General features: G+C 37.3%; 1 protein-coding gene across 3 annotated transcripts in view; it reads right to left on the bottom strand.

The window, feature by feature from the left end:
• Positions 1-18191, bottom strand: part of LOC131079369 (RNA polymerase II C-terminal domain phosphatase-like 4) — a 126946-nt gene that overhangs the window by 68769 nt on the left and 39986 nt on the right. For 2 of the 3 annotated variants that reach the window (XM_058017287.2, XM_058017286.2), the window contains exons 2-4: positions 17337-17422; positions 17057-17199; positions 16616-16814 (exon numbers count right to left, since the gene is read on the bottom strand). In XM_058017287.2, coding sequence (XP_057873270.2) covers positions 16616-16814; positions 17057-17199; positions 17337-17422 — 428 coding nt within the window. The remainder of the gene's footprint in view (positions 1-16615; positions 16815-17056; positions 17200-17336; positions 17423-18191) is intronic. The other variant, XM_058017288.2, reaches the window with a different exon arrangement.

Below are 18191 nucleotides of genomic sequence, written 5' to 3'. Positions count from 1 at the left end.
GCCTTTCTAGTCAAAGACAACCTAGAGATAAAATCTCTAATTAGAGACATCTCGAAAAAGCTAAAAGACATGTCACCAAAGATAAAATCAGAAACAATCAAAAACCTACCCAACAAACAAATATTAAGCTTCATGCCGAAATGATTCTTGTCACAGTTGGATGTTGATATGTTTGCTTGATCTTGCTCTCGTCATGTCATGATTTTGTTTAAGTCCAAAGCTACATGTTTGTCTAAAGTGTAGTCCATCCACAAAGTGAATGTCTTTATTGTGGAGCAAAAGTGAAGTGATACGGTTGATGGTGCGAGTGAAATTTTATTATGATTGATGAGCAAAAAGATGAACAAAGGTGATAGTTCCTCCAACCACAACATGCCAAATATCCCAACCCAGCGCTAAGGTTGAGAAGATGCCCCATTGAGGGATAGGACCAGCCGATTATGCATGGAGAAGCGTTTGTGAGTTATGCAAAACAATCCACAAGCTATGGTGGGGTGGAGAGGTTATTATGGCGTGATGGATGTGAGATGAAAGATCAAGTAGAAAACTGAAATAGAGAGAAGCAAAGTCCCTACACATGGCACCAGTTGCCCGGTTTTCACCATAGTACTTGCCCAAGGCGCCACCGAAGTGGTTTTCACACATGGACAAATTTACTGTTTTTTATTTTTTCTTCAATTTTCTCCTTTTTTTTTAATTTTTTTCATTCTTTGAAGAGTTTTTATGATTTTTTTTCATTTTTTAAGGACTTTCAATGATTTTTTTTTCATTTTTTCAAGACTTTTAAAGAAATTCCTTGAAATGCTTAGGTATAAAACCTACAAAGGTGAATGTTGTTGATTGGATCTTCAAGTGCTTCACCCTCTGAAGTAGCCAGTTGATATGCTCCAGATCCATAAGCAACAATAATAATGTATGGACCTAGCCAGTCAGGCTCAAACTTGCCCTTTTTCTCTTTCTCTTGTTGATTCTTTGGATTCTCTTTAAGGACAAGATCACCAATTTCAAATGTGCATGACTTAACTCTGTGGTTGTAGCTTCTGCACATACGCTGCTAGAATGCTCTAAGGTGATTAAAGGCAATCTGTCTTCTTTCATCCAACATTTCCAACTCATGCAAGCGGGAGACTCTGTAGTCTTCATCACTAATCAAATTGCGCAAAGAGACCCGTAAGGAAGGTATCTCGACCTCAATGGGCAATATGGCTTCAGAACCATAGACAAGGGCATACGGAGTGGCACCTATGGGAGTACGAACACTCATGCAATAAGCCCACAAGGCGAGACTCAATTGAATATGCCAATCACAACCAGCTTCATTGACTGTCTTTTTGAGAATTCTCAAGATAATTTTATTAGAGGCCTCAGCCTAGTCATTACCTTGGGAATAGTATGGTGTGGAGAAACGGTGTTAGATGTGAAACTTCTCACAAAGCTCACTAACATCCTGATTCTTGAATGGACGACCGTCATGTGTGATGATAGAAAGGGGGACACCATACCAACATATGATGTAATTAAGGATAAATGTAGCAATTTGTTTACCAATGACATGGGTTAGAGGAACGACTTCAATCCATTTTGTGAAATACTTTGATGCAGTGATGATGAATTTATGGCCATTGGAGAAGGTGGATGGATTTTGCCCACAAGGTCAAGTCCCCATTGACAGACTGGACAAGATATAACAATAGGTTGTAATTCCTGCATATGCGCATGTATAAAATCTTCGTGCATCTGGGACTACTTACATTTCTTGACAAACTGATAGGCATCTTTTTCCATGGTAGGCCAGTAGTGACTAGTGCACAAGAGTTTCTTAGCTAGGGTAGGACAACTAGAATGTGCCCCACATATACCTTCGTGCACCTCTCATAAGGCAATGTTGACCTCGTCACACTCAAGACATCTACGTAAACTACCATCAAGACCCCAACAATATAGGGTATCAACTAAAATGACACAACGGGAAGCTCAACATATAAAAATTTTACGGGATTTATTGGATAAGTCAAGTGGTAGGGTATTGTCATGTAAATAGGCATTAGATGTCTCCATACCACTGGGAATCAAGACCGACAATAAGACATCATCTCAGATTGAGGCACATTATAGGTAGGTTCCAAGACCGGTTCCACCAATAACTCACGGTATGTGGCATTACTTGGCATTGTTACAAGTGATGCTATTGTGGCCATTGTGTAAGTTGCTCTATTATTATCCCTAGGAATTTGTTCAAAGGTAATTGATGTGAAATAAGCTCTAAAGTCATCTACCATGCTCTTGTATGGCATTAGCCTTTCATCTTTTGTTTTGTAATCATCATTAACTTGTCTGATCACTGCTAGGAGTAACCAAGAACACGTAACTGTAGGATTTTCCACTGTACAACCATACGTAGTCCAAAAATCAATCCTTCATATTTTGCAATGTTGTTGGTACATGCAAAACGTATCTTGTAAGATTTAGGTATACAATCTCCTTGCGGTGTGATAAAGAGAATGCCAGTGCCAAAACCAGCTTGTGTGTAGGAACCATCAAAATATAAGTTCCAAAGATGTGTAGATTCCATGTTAAATATTGACTCATCAAGTAACTCTATGATAAGGGGATAATCATTTGTCATAGGAGCATCAGCAAGTTGGTCCCCTATAGCTCGTCCTTTTATTACTTTTCTTTCCACATATTCGATGTCGAACTCACTAAGAATCATGACTCATTTAACCAAATCATGACCCATTTAGCCAATTGTCCTGTAAGAGCTACTTTATTCAAAAGGTACTTAAGAGGATCAATCTTTGCAATAAGCTTTGTCTGATGTGCAAGCATGTAATGTCGCAGCTTCTATGAGGTAAAAAACTGCTACAAGGCACACTCTTTCAATAGGAGTATAGTTGAGCTCATATCCTACTAGAGTACAATTGATATAATAAATAGCTCGTTCTTTTCCCAGAATCATGTTGTGCCAAAAGTGCCCCCAATGTTGTGGTGGTTGCAAATATATAGAGTAAGGGCTTGTCATCTATAGGAGGTACTAACACTGGTAGTGACATCAAGTATTCCTTAATCTTTTGAAAAGCTTGCTCACACTTGTCATTCCATCTAAATGGAAAATTCTTATTTAATAGGTGCTGAAAAGGTTGACATTTATCTGCTAATTGTGCTATAAAACGATGGATAGATTGTAGTTTTACATGCAATGATCTCAGCTGACTGATATTCTTTGGTGGAGTCATTTCCAGTATGGCTTTAACTTTGGCAAGGTGAGCTTCAATTCCCTTAGATGAGACAATGTATCCAAGGAGCTTACAATATACGTTTTCCATTGATGTGGATTAACACTTGGATCTTTGCTTATGGTTGGGCTTTAAGATTCAAGATTAGTTTTCCGTATCCTCCATCGTACATTTGGCATGCCTGGTGGGACTTCCTTTGTATTTTTGTTGATCTGGTTTTTGCTAGGTAGAAAGTAGTTTGTTTGAAAGTTTATCGACAATTTGTTTCTCTTTCTTTCATTCTTCAATGTATGTTTGTGTGTTGTATCAAAGATTTCATATTGGAATTGGCTGAGAGGATGCTTGAAAAGCTTGTGTGAATCAGTTTTATAACTATCGTCTGCACATACTCTGTAATTGCAGCCTCCACAAGACACATATAACTCAGGCATTTGCTGTATTAACAGTTCATGTAACTGTTATATAAACAGTTGCGTGCCTTTCTTTAAATCTGTTTTGATGTATTTTGTTAAAACAGTTTGTGCCTTATTAATGTTTGTCAGTTTGCATGTGTGTGTCTACTTAGACACTTGCATTTGCTTGAATGTTTCTGAAGCTGTATCAACACGTCCATTTTATGTTTATCTTGCGGTTTGAAAGATGATTTTGCTGTTCATGTAGCTGTGGTGCTTTCTGTTGTCTCTAAAAGTGTTACATCCTCCTCCTCAAGTGATTGCATGACTGTTTTCTTGAATGCTTTCAAACCTTGCTACATCTCAATTAAGCTTTTGATAGTGTACATCAATGTATTCTTCTCATTTGCAAGTTCGATCCATTGTTGAACGATACAGCTTTCAATCTGAGAAACCCAAAAGATTTATTGTAGTTTCATAGTCTGTGAAGAAACCAGAAAAATAACAGGTTTGGGACGACAAAATGAATATGGTCGTGCCTAAAAGATAGTGGAAAGACTATCAATAAAGTCCAATAAGATCGAGGTAAGTTATAACAAGAGATGTATAGAAATGGAAGGTTAGCTGTTCGTTATTCCAGAGGAGGGGGTGAATACCATTGAATTGATCAATTGCCTTAAGCTTTTCTCCTTTCACCAACCGGTCATTGGATTCCTCCAGGGCATAATCAAGCTGGTTAATCTGAACATATCCTGCGAACATTAAATTTGTGAGACCTAATTTATTTCTTTTATGTGATCTGTCAAACAGTTCACATGCCTTGTCTACGCTTGCACATTGAGCATTCTGTCTAACAGTTCATGTGCCTTTTCAGTGGTACGTTCACCAAACATTTTATTGTACGTATCCTGCAAACTATTACAGGCCGTGAGATCTATTTTTAACATATCCTACAATTATTGTCATCCTGCAGTCAGTGCAATCCACGAGACCACATTTGTAACTATTTGAATCCCAGTTTAGGTGCTCCACATTTTTTATTCCATCCACAAGACCTCATGTTTGTTTGTTTTTGGTTTTAGGTTGTTTTTGTTTTTAGTTTGTTTGTATTGTTACTTTGTTTTCGTAAGTTTGTTTGTTAGTTAGTTAGTTTGTTTGTTTGTTTGTTTGTTTGTTTGTTCTTGTTCATTTGTTAGTTTGTTTGTTTTGTTAGTTTGTTAGTTTTGTTAGTTTGTTTGTTTTTGCTTGTTTTGTTAGTTTTTGTTTGTTTTGTTAGTTTGTTTGTTTTGTTAGTTTGTTAGTTTTGATTGTTTGTTTCTTTAGTTTTGATTGTTTGTTTTTCTTTTAGTCTATTTGTTGGCTTGATGGATTTTGTTTTTAGTTTGTTTTTGGTGTGAGTAGCTGTTTTTCAGTTAGTTTTCAGTTTGGGACAAATCTTTATGGACTAACAAGTGGTGCAGCTTGTCCTCGTATGTCAAAGACTGAAGATAAAACTACTAATGATTTGTGGATGCAGATATGGCTTGATTTTTAATAAATAATTCACATTTCGTTTTCTAAATGGTGAATGAACCCTTGCTTGTCTTAGACTACTTCACATTTCATTTGGTGCTTAAAAAGAACCCAAGTGTCTGATTTGTTTGGTGCATTTGCACACATTTGTATTTTCATTTCAATAGATCCCAAAATAATAACAAAAGTATTCTCTCCCCTTGCCTTCGGGATCCTAGGTACAAGAGAAATTGTTATTATCTTTAGAGAGGCCTGCCTTGTTGGGAAACGAGGTACTCACCCCAAGGGACTGACCTCAAGCAGTGCTTTTCATTCGGTCCGCTATATAAAAAAAGGATAAGGCGAAAGCCAAATCTGATCGGTATTAGCGCCTACCGTATAGTGCAAGTTTGAAACGAGGCGTACTTAATGTATATTATATTCCAAGTATGATTGGTTAAAGCCTCAAGTGGCTTGTTGGATGCTCATAAGGTGTCAGCCCCCCGGATTTTGACTAAATACCTGAGATAGTAAACCACCCTTTTGATTGAGTTGGTGCGGTGGTTTCCGTGCAACGAGATAGCTAGTTTTCCCTTCAAGATACTCACCATATGTATTTTCTTGAGATGAGATATAACATTCCGGCTTTGTATAGGCTATTTATAGCTTTCCGGAAAAAGGGTGATTGGGTTATGCCTCCAGTCTTGGGGCCCCCTACCTATCCTCTCTCACAAAGCCAAGATTCTTAAACACTCCTTGAGGTGTTGAGCATTCAAGGTGAAGAAATACCAAGTTGTGCGCTGAATCGCAATCGCATTGTAATCCAAATGACCTTAGGTAGATAGGCTTTGTCTTCAAGTGTTTTCGATTGTGTTTATACTTGTGGAAATTGGCCTTGAGAGGCTACTGAACCTACACCTTTGAACCACAAAATTCAAAACAGAGTCATTCCAAGTCTCTTAGGGCATCATTCTTCAGTTTTGATCTTTTAGGTTTCAATCTTCATTACTTGCATATTTAGATCATTCAATTCAATCAAACACCCATTGCATATCCATCATTGGTCAAACAAAACCTTTAGCTTGCACTGAGATTACTCTCCCTCGGTCCTGAATCAAACATTGGTTATTGATCACCCTTGCCACTTAAGGTCCACCATCCTTGAGTTAGGGAGCACACCAACATCTTTGAGTAGGGTAATTCACTTCGAGTTCATCATCTCCTACTTTAGCATATCCTCTCTTGATCATTTGCACTTGTGTCTATCCATCATAGCACAAGTAAAGCCTCGCTTCCACAATTATTTTTAGACCTAAAGTTGCCTTGAGATTATTGCAGTTTTATCTTTATCATATCAAGCTTATCATTTCTCTCCAAACTTCATATAGAGTCTAAATCCCATATCATATCATATAGTTGCTTCCACATTCTAGAATTTGCATTACATCCTAATCTTGAGTCTCATACATTGTCATATCACTAGTCCTAGGTCAAAGATCAAAACAATCACATATGCCCGTTAAAACAAGAGCCCATGAAAGAAGAGAAATGGCACAACAAGAAGGAGAAAAACCTTGATGATGAAGAACACATTAATGTTGGGGATGACATGGAACAAAAAAATGAAGTTGATGATGAAGAGGTAACCCAAGAACAAGAAGAGGAAGCACTTCATGATCATAGATTCACTACATTATTTAAACAAGTTGTCAAACGTAATCCACAACAATATTTCAAAGCCCTTGCTAATGAAGGAATCAAGATACTTTTTGATTTTGACATATCATTACTCACGGTAAATGACGAATCTAGTGAATTTAAACATACTAAGCAAACAATAATGACGAAGTAAAAGATTATAGACCTTTTTACTTATAACTGGGTTACAAACGTTCTACGAAGACACCAAAGCCAACACCTACAAATGATCCTATTTTGGATGAACTTAGAGCATTAAGACAAGAGTTGGACACTCTCAAGAACAATAAGACATCATCTCACAAGTTTTCTACCGAGGATATATGTCCCTATCCTTTCGATACTAGTTATTGGGAGATACCAAAACTTGATAAATATAGAGGAAAAGGGATCCTAAGGATCACTTGAGAGAATTTTGTGTCGCTAATTTGGAATTTGTCGTTAATGAAACATACCTTATGAGATTATTCCCTCATAATCTTGGAGGAGGCGTAATACAATGGTTTTCACAATGACCCCTAACTATCAAGTCTTTTCAAGAATTGGCTGACAAATTTATCTCGCATTATGCTTATAATTGTGAACATCAAGTGACCATGACGGACCTCTTTAACACCAAAAAAAAACAAGGAGAATCCTTTGTCTCATTTTGACAAAGATGAAGACACTTGACCAAAAGAGAACCTTACATCATTCCTGACAAACAACTCATTGATCTCTTTTGTTGAAATTTGAACAAGGACATTCGAAAAGAACTTTGCCTTAAATCTTTAGACTCCTTTGACAAAGTAACAGAAATGGGATTTCGAATTGAACAAACCCTTATTGATGATGGCACTATCAAGATAAATAATGGGTGCTAGGATGGTTCAGTGCTAGGGTGGGTGCCAAGGTGGGTGCGCAAGTGTCAGGGTGGGTGCTGAGGTGGGTGCCAGGGTGGCTGCCAGGGTGGCTGCCAAGTTGGGTGCCAAGGTGGGTGCCAAGAGGGCGAGTGCTAGGGTGGATGCTAAGGTGGGTCACGGGGTGGGTGCCAAGTTGCTAGGGTGGGTTCTCACCCATTTATAACCTTAAAGGTTCATCTTCAGACAAGGGAAAAGAAAAGCAAAAGAGCTTTTCTAAACGAAACTTTACACCATTGGGACAATCACTTGAGTCGGCATTGAAAGAACTTATAGAAAATGATCTTATTACACTACTGGAAATAAGAGAGTATAACCCACAAGTCAAACCCTCATGGTGGAATGATGATCACTTTTGTGAATATCATCGACATAAGGGACACAAAACTAATAGTTGCAATCGGCTCCGAAATGTGATACAATACCTTATCGATGATGGCAAGATTGCAATTGACGAACATACCCCTTCTGGTAACTTTGACCGTGAGATGTTCAAAACTCCCTTCCCTAAGCATGACAAGGATAAAGGAAAAGCCATTAAATCTAATGATGGTATAAATTATACTAATACTCCATATGACCATGTCATAAATTACATCAGTGAAGCAAATAACCATGTAAATACCTTCATTATAAAAGGGAAATAACTAAATGCAATGTCACCACACACAAAGGCATGGTTACCCATTGAGGTCCTAATTCTAAACCTGCTATGCCAACTTCGTGATACAACCTTATAGAACATTCTGGGAAGACACCCACACAAATTTATATACTTGAGCTTCTACGCCTATCTCCTGAGCATAAAGCTATCCCTAATAAAGCACTGCTAATGCTACAGTGACTACAAACTTGCAAGTAGAACGATTCCAAGCTATGGTGAGACATATTGTTTCCCCTCACACTCACTTTCACTAAAAATGATGATGCATCCATGCAACAACGCACCCCTACACATTGAAGCTCTCATTCACAAAGTTAAGATCAAGCGAAATTTGATAGATGGAGGAGCGGGTCTCAATATTTGTACTTTGAAATTAACTAGAGAACTAGGGTTCTCTAAAAATACGGGGGATCCGAAGAAAAAGATTACCATAAAAGCCTATGATGAAAAGGAATGTTCATCCAAAGGATCAGTTACATTGTCAATCAAGGTTGGGCCTGTGGTAAAGGATGCAGTTTGCCAAGTTCTTGATCTCCCTTTAACGTATAACATCCTCCTTGGAAGACCATGGATACATGCAATGCAAGTCATTCCCTCTACGTACCATCAATGTATAAAATTCCCACATAATGGTGATGAAATAACTATACCAGGAGATCCAAATCTCTTTATGTATTGTATCAATCTAAATCCTAAGACTGAATCCACAATTCCTAACAATCATGAAGCACCTCCTTCTCAAGCATATGTTGATCCTGAATCTTTAAAAGCATCCACATCTAAATCCAATGAGCCTAGGATCAAAATACAAGTAAAAGAACAAGGAGTAGGAGAATATATCATGAATTATGCTCTTTGCATCAGAAAGTTACCTTTGTCTCCCCAAACTTATGGCAAACCACAAATGATTGAAACCACATCAGATACCACTACTATGGTCTGAAAAGCAACAACTTTCATAAAATGAGGAGCCTTGTATGATGAAATGGAAGAAGAAGATCTGCTAGGTTGGTTGTACAAAGATGAAGACACAAAAAAGAAACAAAATGAAAAATCAGAAGTTAAGATACCAACTGAACAATATGGAAAAGGACTTAAGATAATGGAATGATATGGCTATGATGGCCACAGTCCTCTTGGTTTACAAAAGCAAGGCATACTTGAACTGATACGACACAATGGTGGACGTAGAGTTCCTAGTTAAGGTCATGATACACAAAAAGATAAGATCTTGAGTACTAAGGGAAACTCGAGTGACGTAGGGGAATTGTCTAATTCAACACAGGTTGAAGAGGAAGGTACCTTCAATGACTATGAAAATTTGATTGACATATATGACTATGACACTATTTGTACCCTTGATCTATTTCACAATCTTGAGCCTAATCATGATCCTATACCCCTTGTTCATCCATAGCTTATTGATTGGGACCAACAAGGACCACCACAATTAGACATCCTTCAAAATGATGAAGCAATAAAAAACTTTCACGAAGCATGAAGTGACTTACCCCTTGGGGATCATAGAGGTGGTTTTGCCATAGAACTCAAAAGTGTGACTTACTTTGGAGAGGGTGCCAAGCCTTTCAGTCGCAAAATTATAGAAAATATAAATAGGTCTTCTAGTGAAAATCGCTCTACGGTGCTATTAGACCCGAAAAAAGTAAAAATAAAGGACATCCGAAGGTGAAAATCTCTCTAAGACGCCTAAGGATGGAATGCTTGACACACTTCCTCGACCATCTTATCATTAAAAATCATCCATGTTGGTTGAGAAAACACTGGGAGCAAATCTAGGCACAGAAGAGAAACCAAAAATCGTACATCTAGCTAAATCATTAACACCTGAAGAAAAAGCGGCATTTATACAGTTTTTCAAGGAAAGACAAGTTAACTTCGCTTGGTCCTATGCAAATATGTCAAGGCTTGATCCTGATTTAGTTATGCATCACTTGTATGTTATCACTCATGGATGGTTTCTCGGGTTACAATCAGATCAAAATTGCTCATGAGGATCAAATCAAGACAACATTCACTTGTCCTTGGGGAACTTTATGTTGGAATGTCATGCCCTTTGGATTGGAAAATGTCGGAGCTACCTATCAACGTACAATGACCACTATCTTGCACGACATGATGGACATTTACAAATATTGGACAAGATCTTGACACGATCAGAGCAATATAAGGTGTGATTGAATCCGAAGAAATGTGTCTTCAGGGTGACCTCCAAGAAGCTCTTCAGATACACTGTCTCATCTAAGGCAATTGAAGTTGACCCTGCCAAAGTTAAAGCCATACTTGAAATGCCTCTACCAAAGAATATCAGTCACCTAAGATCATTGCAAGGAAAACTACAATCTATTTGCCATTTTATAGCACAATTAAGTAGATAAATGTCAACCCTTTCAACAAATGTTACATAAGAATGCTCCATTCAAATGGAATGACAAGTGTGAGCAAGCTTTTCAAAAGATCAAGGAATACTTGGTGTCACCACCAATGTTAGTACATCCTACAGATGACAAGTCCTTACTACTTTATATATCCGCAACCACCACAGCATTGGGGGCACTTTTGGCACAACATGATACTGAAGGAAAAAAGCGGACTATTTATTATATCAGTCATACTCTAGTAGGATATGAGCTCAACTACACTCCTATTGAAAGAGTGTATCTTGCAGTAGTTTTTGCCTCACAAAAGCTACGACATTACATGCTTACACATCAAACGAAGCTTATTGCAAAGATTAATCCTCTTAAGTGCCTTTGGAATAAAGCAAGTCTTACAGGACGAATGGGTCATGATTCTTAGTGAGTTCGAGATCGAATATGTGAAACAATAAAAGGACAAGCTATAGCAGACCAAATTGTTGATGCTCCTATCACAAATGATCATCCCCTTATCACAGAGTTGTCTAATGAATCAATATTTAACATGGAATCTACACATCTTTGGAATTTATATTTTGATGGCTCCTACACAAAAGGTGGATTTGGCGTTGGCATTCTCTTTGTCACACCACAAGGGCATTGTATACCTAAAGCTTACAAGATACATTTTCCATGTACCAACAACATTGAAAAATATGAAGCATTGATTTCTGGAATCTGTATGGTTGTACAGTGGAAAATCCTAGAGTTACGTGTTCTCGATGACTCTCAGCTAGTGATCAGACAGGTTAATGATGATTACAAAACAAAAGATAAAAAGCTAATGTCATACAAGAGAATGGTAGATGACTTTAAGGCTTATTTCACATCAATTAATCTTGAATCTTAAAGCCCAAACATAAGCAAAGATCCAAGTTTTAATCCAACATCATATCAATGGAGCTCTTCTCTATGAAATGGGAAACGTAAAACAAATAAACAACTAAAACTATGCATTCACGAGATCCTTGACTCCATTGCTCTCCTATCTACCAAGATCTTGCATTTAATAACTTTAATGCTCTCAGATTTTGCATAATGCACAAAAGGTTTTATAGAACGGAATTGGTTGTTAGATGAAAAATGGTTGAAAATGTGAAGATTGTTAGGGTTTTAAAATTATGCAAAGTGATCTCAAAATAGCATGAGGCCAATCAACTTTTTAAAGACGTGATAGAGAGCTTAAAAGCGAGAGGGGGCATGAATTTATAGGCATCCTCATGGGTGGATCAAAGTTTTAGGAAGGATGTGGGATAAAAGAGTGGGATGGAGAGATAAGTGTTATTTATCCCACATTTGTGAGGTAGATGTGATTGGTGGGGGTGGAAGGAGATACATAAGATGAGTTATGCAATGATGGAGATTAGGGATTCGTTTATGAATGGTATGTAGGAGGTTAATGAATTAGGTAAATTAATGAAAAATAGAGAGAATATTATTGAATTCATTAAATAGATAATAATATCCATTTAATTAATAGAGGAATTACATAATATATTGGGATAATTTTCATGTCTACAAGAACATCCTATATTATGTCACGTATTCTATATATCTATATATTAAAAGTCATAAGCAACAGCAGAATATGAATCAGCAATGAACAGATAGAAATAATATTCATTATGATATATTAGACAGTCATAAACAGCAATGCATCATTATTTGCAGTGTGCAGACATAAATAGTATTCATTTTGCTGTGCATAGGGTACTCATACAAAAAACCACCGTATAGAATCAAACTGCTGTATACTAAATCCAATCTCTTTGATGATTGATTTATTGATTGATTGAATGAATGAATTCTTTTGATTTGATGGTTTGAGGTATAGGTGAGTGATAATTAAGTGATTGTTGATTTGATAGAATGATTTGCTGATTGATTGTTTGCTTGATTTAAATGATCGGAATGATGATTAATAAGTGATCCTTGAATGATTGGAAAGATCTCTTTTATATTTCATTGGTGAAAGGATCACCACCTTTCATAACACTTGAGCCACCACCCTTCATTAGAATTTAGTCACCACCCTTCATTGCTACCTTTAAGAATAATAAATTGATCTCCTTCCATTTCTTCCTCGAATGAACCTTCTTCCCTTTATATCCTCCCATGTGAGGGAGAGGTCACATCTCTTCATCATGCCTGCCCTTTGGCAAGAGATACAACCTTTCACAATTTCCACCCTTTGAAATAGTACAACCCTTCATAATTTTTGCCCTTCGAAAGAGACACAACCTCTTTACTTCCCATTCCTTTTTTCTTCCATTAATCCTTCCTTGGTTCACATGCATCCATTCATTTCTTGCCTCCTTTTTTTCCTATTCAAAAGATCTCCTCTCCCCTTTATATCTCATGTTTGAGGGAGTCATAACTCTTCATTCCATGCATTTTGACCTTTCATTAACTTAATTACATTTTAATTATGTTATATTATATTTTTTTAATTATTTTATGTTTTAATTTATTATTATTATTTATTATTAAATCCTATTCTAAAAAGGGTACATTACACATCGCAACATGAATAAAACGTCAAAAATTCATATAATTTCCACATCTAACATTTTATGGATCTCGAAATCAACACTCTCAATGTAGAAAGGATTTATCCATTATGGTCTCTCGACTCTCTTCCTAAACGGTCATGCTCCCTCAATCAATATAGGAGGAAAGGAAAAAACTAAAAGGATGAAGAACATATTACATTTCTTTTTCAGTTCAAAATGAAGTATATTGGAATTAATTCATAGTAGAAATGTAGAGTAAAGATGAGATTGCAAAACTGAAAACTCTAGTGATCTTGTAATGTAGTGCTTTGTACATTTCCAAATAAATGTAGACTCAAATAAGGTAATCTCCTGGAATGTTAGATGGGTTATTCTTTTAGGAAGTAAAACAGAAAGAAACAAAAATAATATTTCACCTTCAAATATAACCCAATTTGACAAATCATATGGAATAATTGAGAGCAGTTCAGTAAATTTTAAGCAAACAACAAAATCAATAATACATTCAACAAAATTAGCACTATGTGTGTTTTTTAAGAATATTTTTAAATATTTATGTATTTTAAAATGTTCACTAAATTTTTTGACTTATTGCCAAGTTTTTCAGCTATGCTTCGCAGTGCCAATTGCTTGGGTAGTGTTATCACAAAAGCTTGCACCCTTGTTGAGCTATCAACTCAGCAACCTTGTGAGACATGGAAACAACCCCGAAGTGTGGGACCTTGCGCAAGGGGGTGTAATCTCCGGAGAAGGTCGACATCCTTCTCAATCCGGGTGCAGGTGTTGAACCAACTCAACACTTCAAAACTTACTCCTAAGCCTATCCTAACAACTTGCAGAGGTAAAGGGAAGAGAGAAATGCTTAAAATAAAAAGGAGGTGATGCACCAAGAAGAGATTGTTTCTCTCCCTACCCGGAATGACACAAAGAATCAACCAAAACACCCAAGAGATGAACAAACTTCAATTCTATGAGTGACCCCAATGCATGTATGGAGGTTAGAATTCGTTGAATGTCAAGAGGGGAGAAGGTTTCCCACAAGTCACACTCAGAAATAAATTTAACACAGCATATATGAGAGAAGAGCCACAAAACATACACCTATGATGAAGGTAAGGAAACATACACAGCATACATAAGTTGAAGGAAGGCAAGAATGATGATTTCAATTTATTATAAGGCCAATGGCCAACTTACAGTTGCAAAATGCAGAAAAATACAAGAGAAGTGAGAGAGCATAAAATAGCTCAAGCCAGCAGGGAGAGAGCCTTTTACAATGAGGCTTAAAAGCCTTTATATAGAGAAATGGTTACAAGAGTGATCATGACCCCTGTGTGTGCAAGGAAATGTCAGTCTAGGAGTGCAGGGAAGTGCATGCACTTGAAATCTGTACATGCAAGAAACCTAGCCATACCCTGAAAAGGCAACCCTGAGAAGAGTGGATTGACTAACCTTCCAAAGTCACAATATGCAGACATGACATAAGTCACCACAACAAGCATGGCCCCATACCTCTCTTGATGGAAATCCTGCCAAAAACATTAAATGCACCCCTGTGGCTCCACAAAAGAAGGTGCACAAGTCACAAAAGTCGTCAGAGCATTTAAAGCTTTGAGTGTTGATCACGCCATCCGGAAGTGTTGCCAGCCGGAAAGAAGTTTGAGGACCTCGGAAACTCGGGTTCCCAGAGTGGGGAAGACAAGGAAAGAACCTCGGAACCTCGGGGTTCCAGGAAGGAGAAAGGAGAGCAACAAGGAACTTCGGAATCTCAGGGTTCCGAAGTTCCAAGGAACTGAAAAAAGGGGCTAAGGAAGGAACTTCAAAACCTCGAGGTTCCGGAGTTCCGGGAAAGAAGGGAAGCAAAGGAAGAGAACTTCGGAACCTCGGGGTTCCAGAGTTTCGGAGAAAGGAAGGAAGAGAGGCTAGGAGGGAATTTCAGAACCTCAAGGTTCCGGAGTTTCGGGGAAGAAGAGGGAAAGGAACCTCGGGGTTTTGGAGTTCCAGGGAACTGAGAAGGAGGCAAGGAAAAGACAAGACTTAGCAAAGGAACTTCGGAACCTTGGGGTTCCAGAGTTCAAGGGAAGGGAAGAAGAAGAGAAAGGAACTTCGAAACCTCGAAGTTTCGGAGTTCCGAGGAATAGAAGAGGAGGGGAAAGAAAGGGAGGAACTTGGGAACCTCGAGGTTTCTGGAGTTCCGGGAAGGAGAAAATGAAAAGGGAACTTCAGAACCTCGAGGTTCCGGAGTTCCAGAGAAGAAAAACAAGAGAAGAAAAAGAGAAGGAACTTTGGAACCTTGGGCTTCCGGAGTTCCGGAGAAGGAAGAAAAGGCCAAGGGAGGAACTTCCTCAGGGAAAGGCAACACCTCACACTTCATAATTCTTCTACTTTTCTCTTTGATCAACTGGGGCAGCACTGGTCCATGGATTGTATCTCTGATTGGTTTTTACTGATGGACCAAGGGTGTCATAAAATGACAACAGGTAGCATTCATGATGCTCTGGATATGTGTGGATACCCCTTGGCCTCAATGTCAAACTCCTACATTAGGTGTCAAACATGTGAAGTTGTTAGAGACACTAAAGAGTCAAAGTTTGGGCCTTATATCTGCTTTGTTTACAACTCTTTTTTCCATCTAGGAAATTATTCTTTCCAGATTTGACATAATTTGGTCAATTGCCTCATTTTGATTCTAAACTTGTAGTAATAGTAGTTTATGGTATCTTGGATTTGGATCCCTTAGTTCCATTGTCTTGTTCTTGGCATTAATTTGATTGCCTTGTTCTTAGGATTTGTTCCATTATCTTGTTCATCATATGCTTGTGGACTTAGGTGTTTAATTACAGGTCATAACTCATGGCCAGATTTTGCAGCCATGCATTCTTTCACAAGCCCTGGCTGCCTTTTGGAGCTGCACTGACAATCTATTTGAAAAAGGGACTGGATCTCATTATAAATTCCACATTGCTTTATCAAACAAATAAAAGGAGATACACTAGCAGTGAGAACTGATTCGTTAATTTTGCTTATCCATTCCCTTATCGAGAAGAACTTATTAAGATAGTGATTGGCACCACTTAAGCATGGACCTCATTTCATGTATTTCAATGACATATTAACACTCAAATGAGAATTCCATAGCAATGAAAAATGATCCATAGCTCAACTTTACCCAGTCCTCAACCTATTTAGTAAAGCATTGCCTAGAGCCATTAAATTATGAGTCTTTACATTTCAAAAACTACAATGATACTTTTCAAACTATATGGGTAACCAGGTAACTAATATACCTGATTCAGCATTTGATACACCCTTTAAGTAAGTTGATGTGACATATGCCGCCTCTTCATGGGGGACTTCAACAAAACGAGCAGAATTAAGCAATGTATGATCTAGATCCAGCACTAAATAAAGTTTCTTTCTTGGTAGTAACTTCTTCAGATCATTATTGCGTAACCGTGCAACTTCTCTATCTGTGAGCTCAAAATCCTACAAAGTATTTACATACGAAATGATTTCAGTTACATTAACATAAAATTAAATTTTATTTGCTGAAAGACCAGTGCAGGGCATTATAGGAGGAAAATTTAAGGCTAGTTGTATTGTCTACAAACACAACCATTTTTTTAAAACATTTATGAAAGAAGAGGTTGTTTTTTATAATTGAGTCACAATTCAAGCCAATTGAACAAACTATTAAATCTAGTAATTTGCTTTCATAAAATGGATACCTTATGAATATATTTAAGAGCAACTCCAGTTTGATCATCTGAATCTGAATTTGGTTTCATCACACCACACCGGATGCAAACTCCCCACATAAATCCTGGATGGGGAGGGCATGTTGGACTGCTGCTAGATGCTTCTACATTATCTGGAAAAGAGTGTCAGTGCATGCAATAACAGTAAATCATTTTTAATCAAATGTGTCAACAATTGAAATGAAACCAAGAAACATAGACCTTTAAAAAAGGCATTGAAAGCATTTCTTGAAGGTCTGCTTTCAGATACCTTTATTGTCTTCAGGCACAGAAACTTGCACCTCTCTTCTTCCCACAGGCATCATTCCTCCATCACACAGTCTTTGCCTTTTTGTTCTGATTATACGCAAAGAAAATAACATTCTAATGTAATATTCGGAAACATTTAGAGGAGAAAACCATTCACCAGATACTTTGTGCATGCAACCTATTTAATGTGATACAACAACAATAATTAATAGTTACCATCTATAGTTTTTTCGAATTATATTTTTCGCAAATAAGAACTCTAGAAATGAAATAACTAGTAATCCAGGTCTGATGAGATACAAAATTCTTAAGACAGGAAGCTGGAGCTTAGAGTTATATAGCAATTTTTCTCACAAGAGAGATATGATTTCCAATAAAATATGTGATTCTAGGTGATTCATCTTGTAAGATTTGTGCTGTGAACAATATAGCAAGTCCTATCTTTGTATTTCAGCTTTCCAGCTATTCTATTTGTTTTGTACTCTATTTAATCTATGCTATTGTAGAATTCCTCCTTGAGAGTAAAACTTGCACCCACTTAACTCCAAGTATAGACAGCTTGACAAAATAGTCTAAGAGCTACTAAGATACTTATTAAAAATATTTCTGGCATTCCCCCATATCATACCACTTCCAAGCTACTAATTCCTCAACCCTCTTTTGCAACAAACCTTATAAATACAGCAAGTTTCATTTATGAACTGAAAAGCAAATTTGTCTCGACAGATTTTCTTGACATTTACAGAATCCTAGTTATATAATATTCCAGTTTACACATGATAACAAACAGCAGTTCTAATTTATGATAAAATAGATGAGGCATATCTTAGAGCTCTCTGTGTCAGAAATGCATTTA

Source organism: Cryptomeria japonica, chromosome 5 (genome assembly GCF_030272615.1).
Source record: "Cryptomeria japonica chromosome 5, Sugi_1.0, whole genome shotgun sequence".
NCBI classification, from domain to species: domain Eukaryota; kingdom Viridiplantae; phylum Streptophyta; class Pinopsida; order Cupressales; family Cupressaceae; genus Cryptomeria; species Cryptomeria japonica.
The sequence above is the reverse complement of the archived record's forward strand: the minus strand, read 5'-3'. Positions and strand labels throughout refer to the sequence as shown.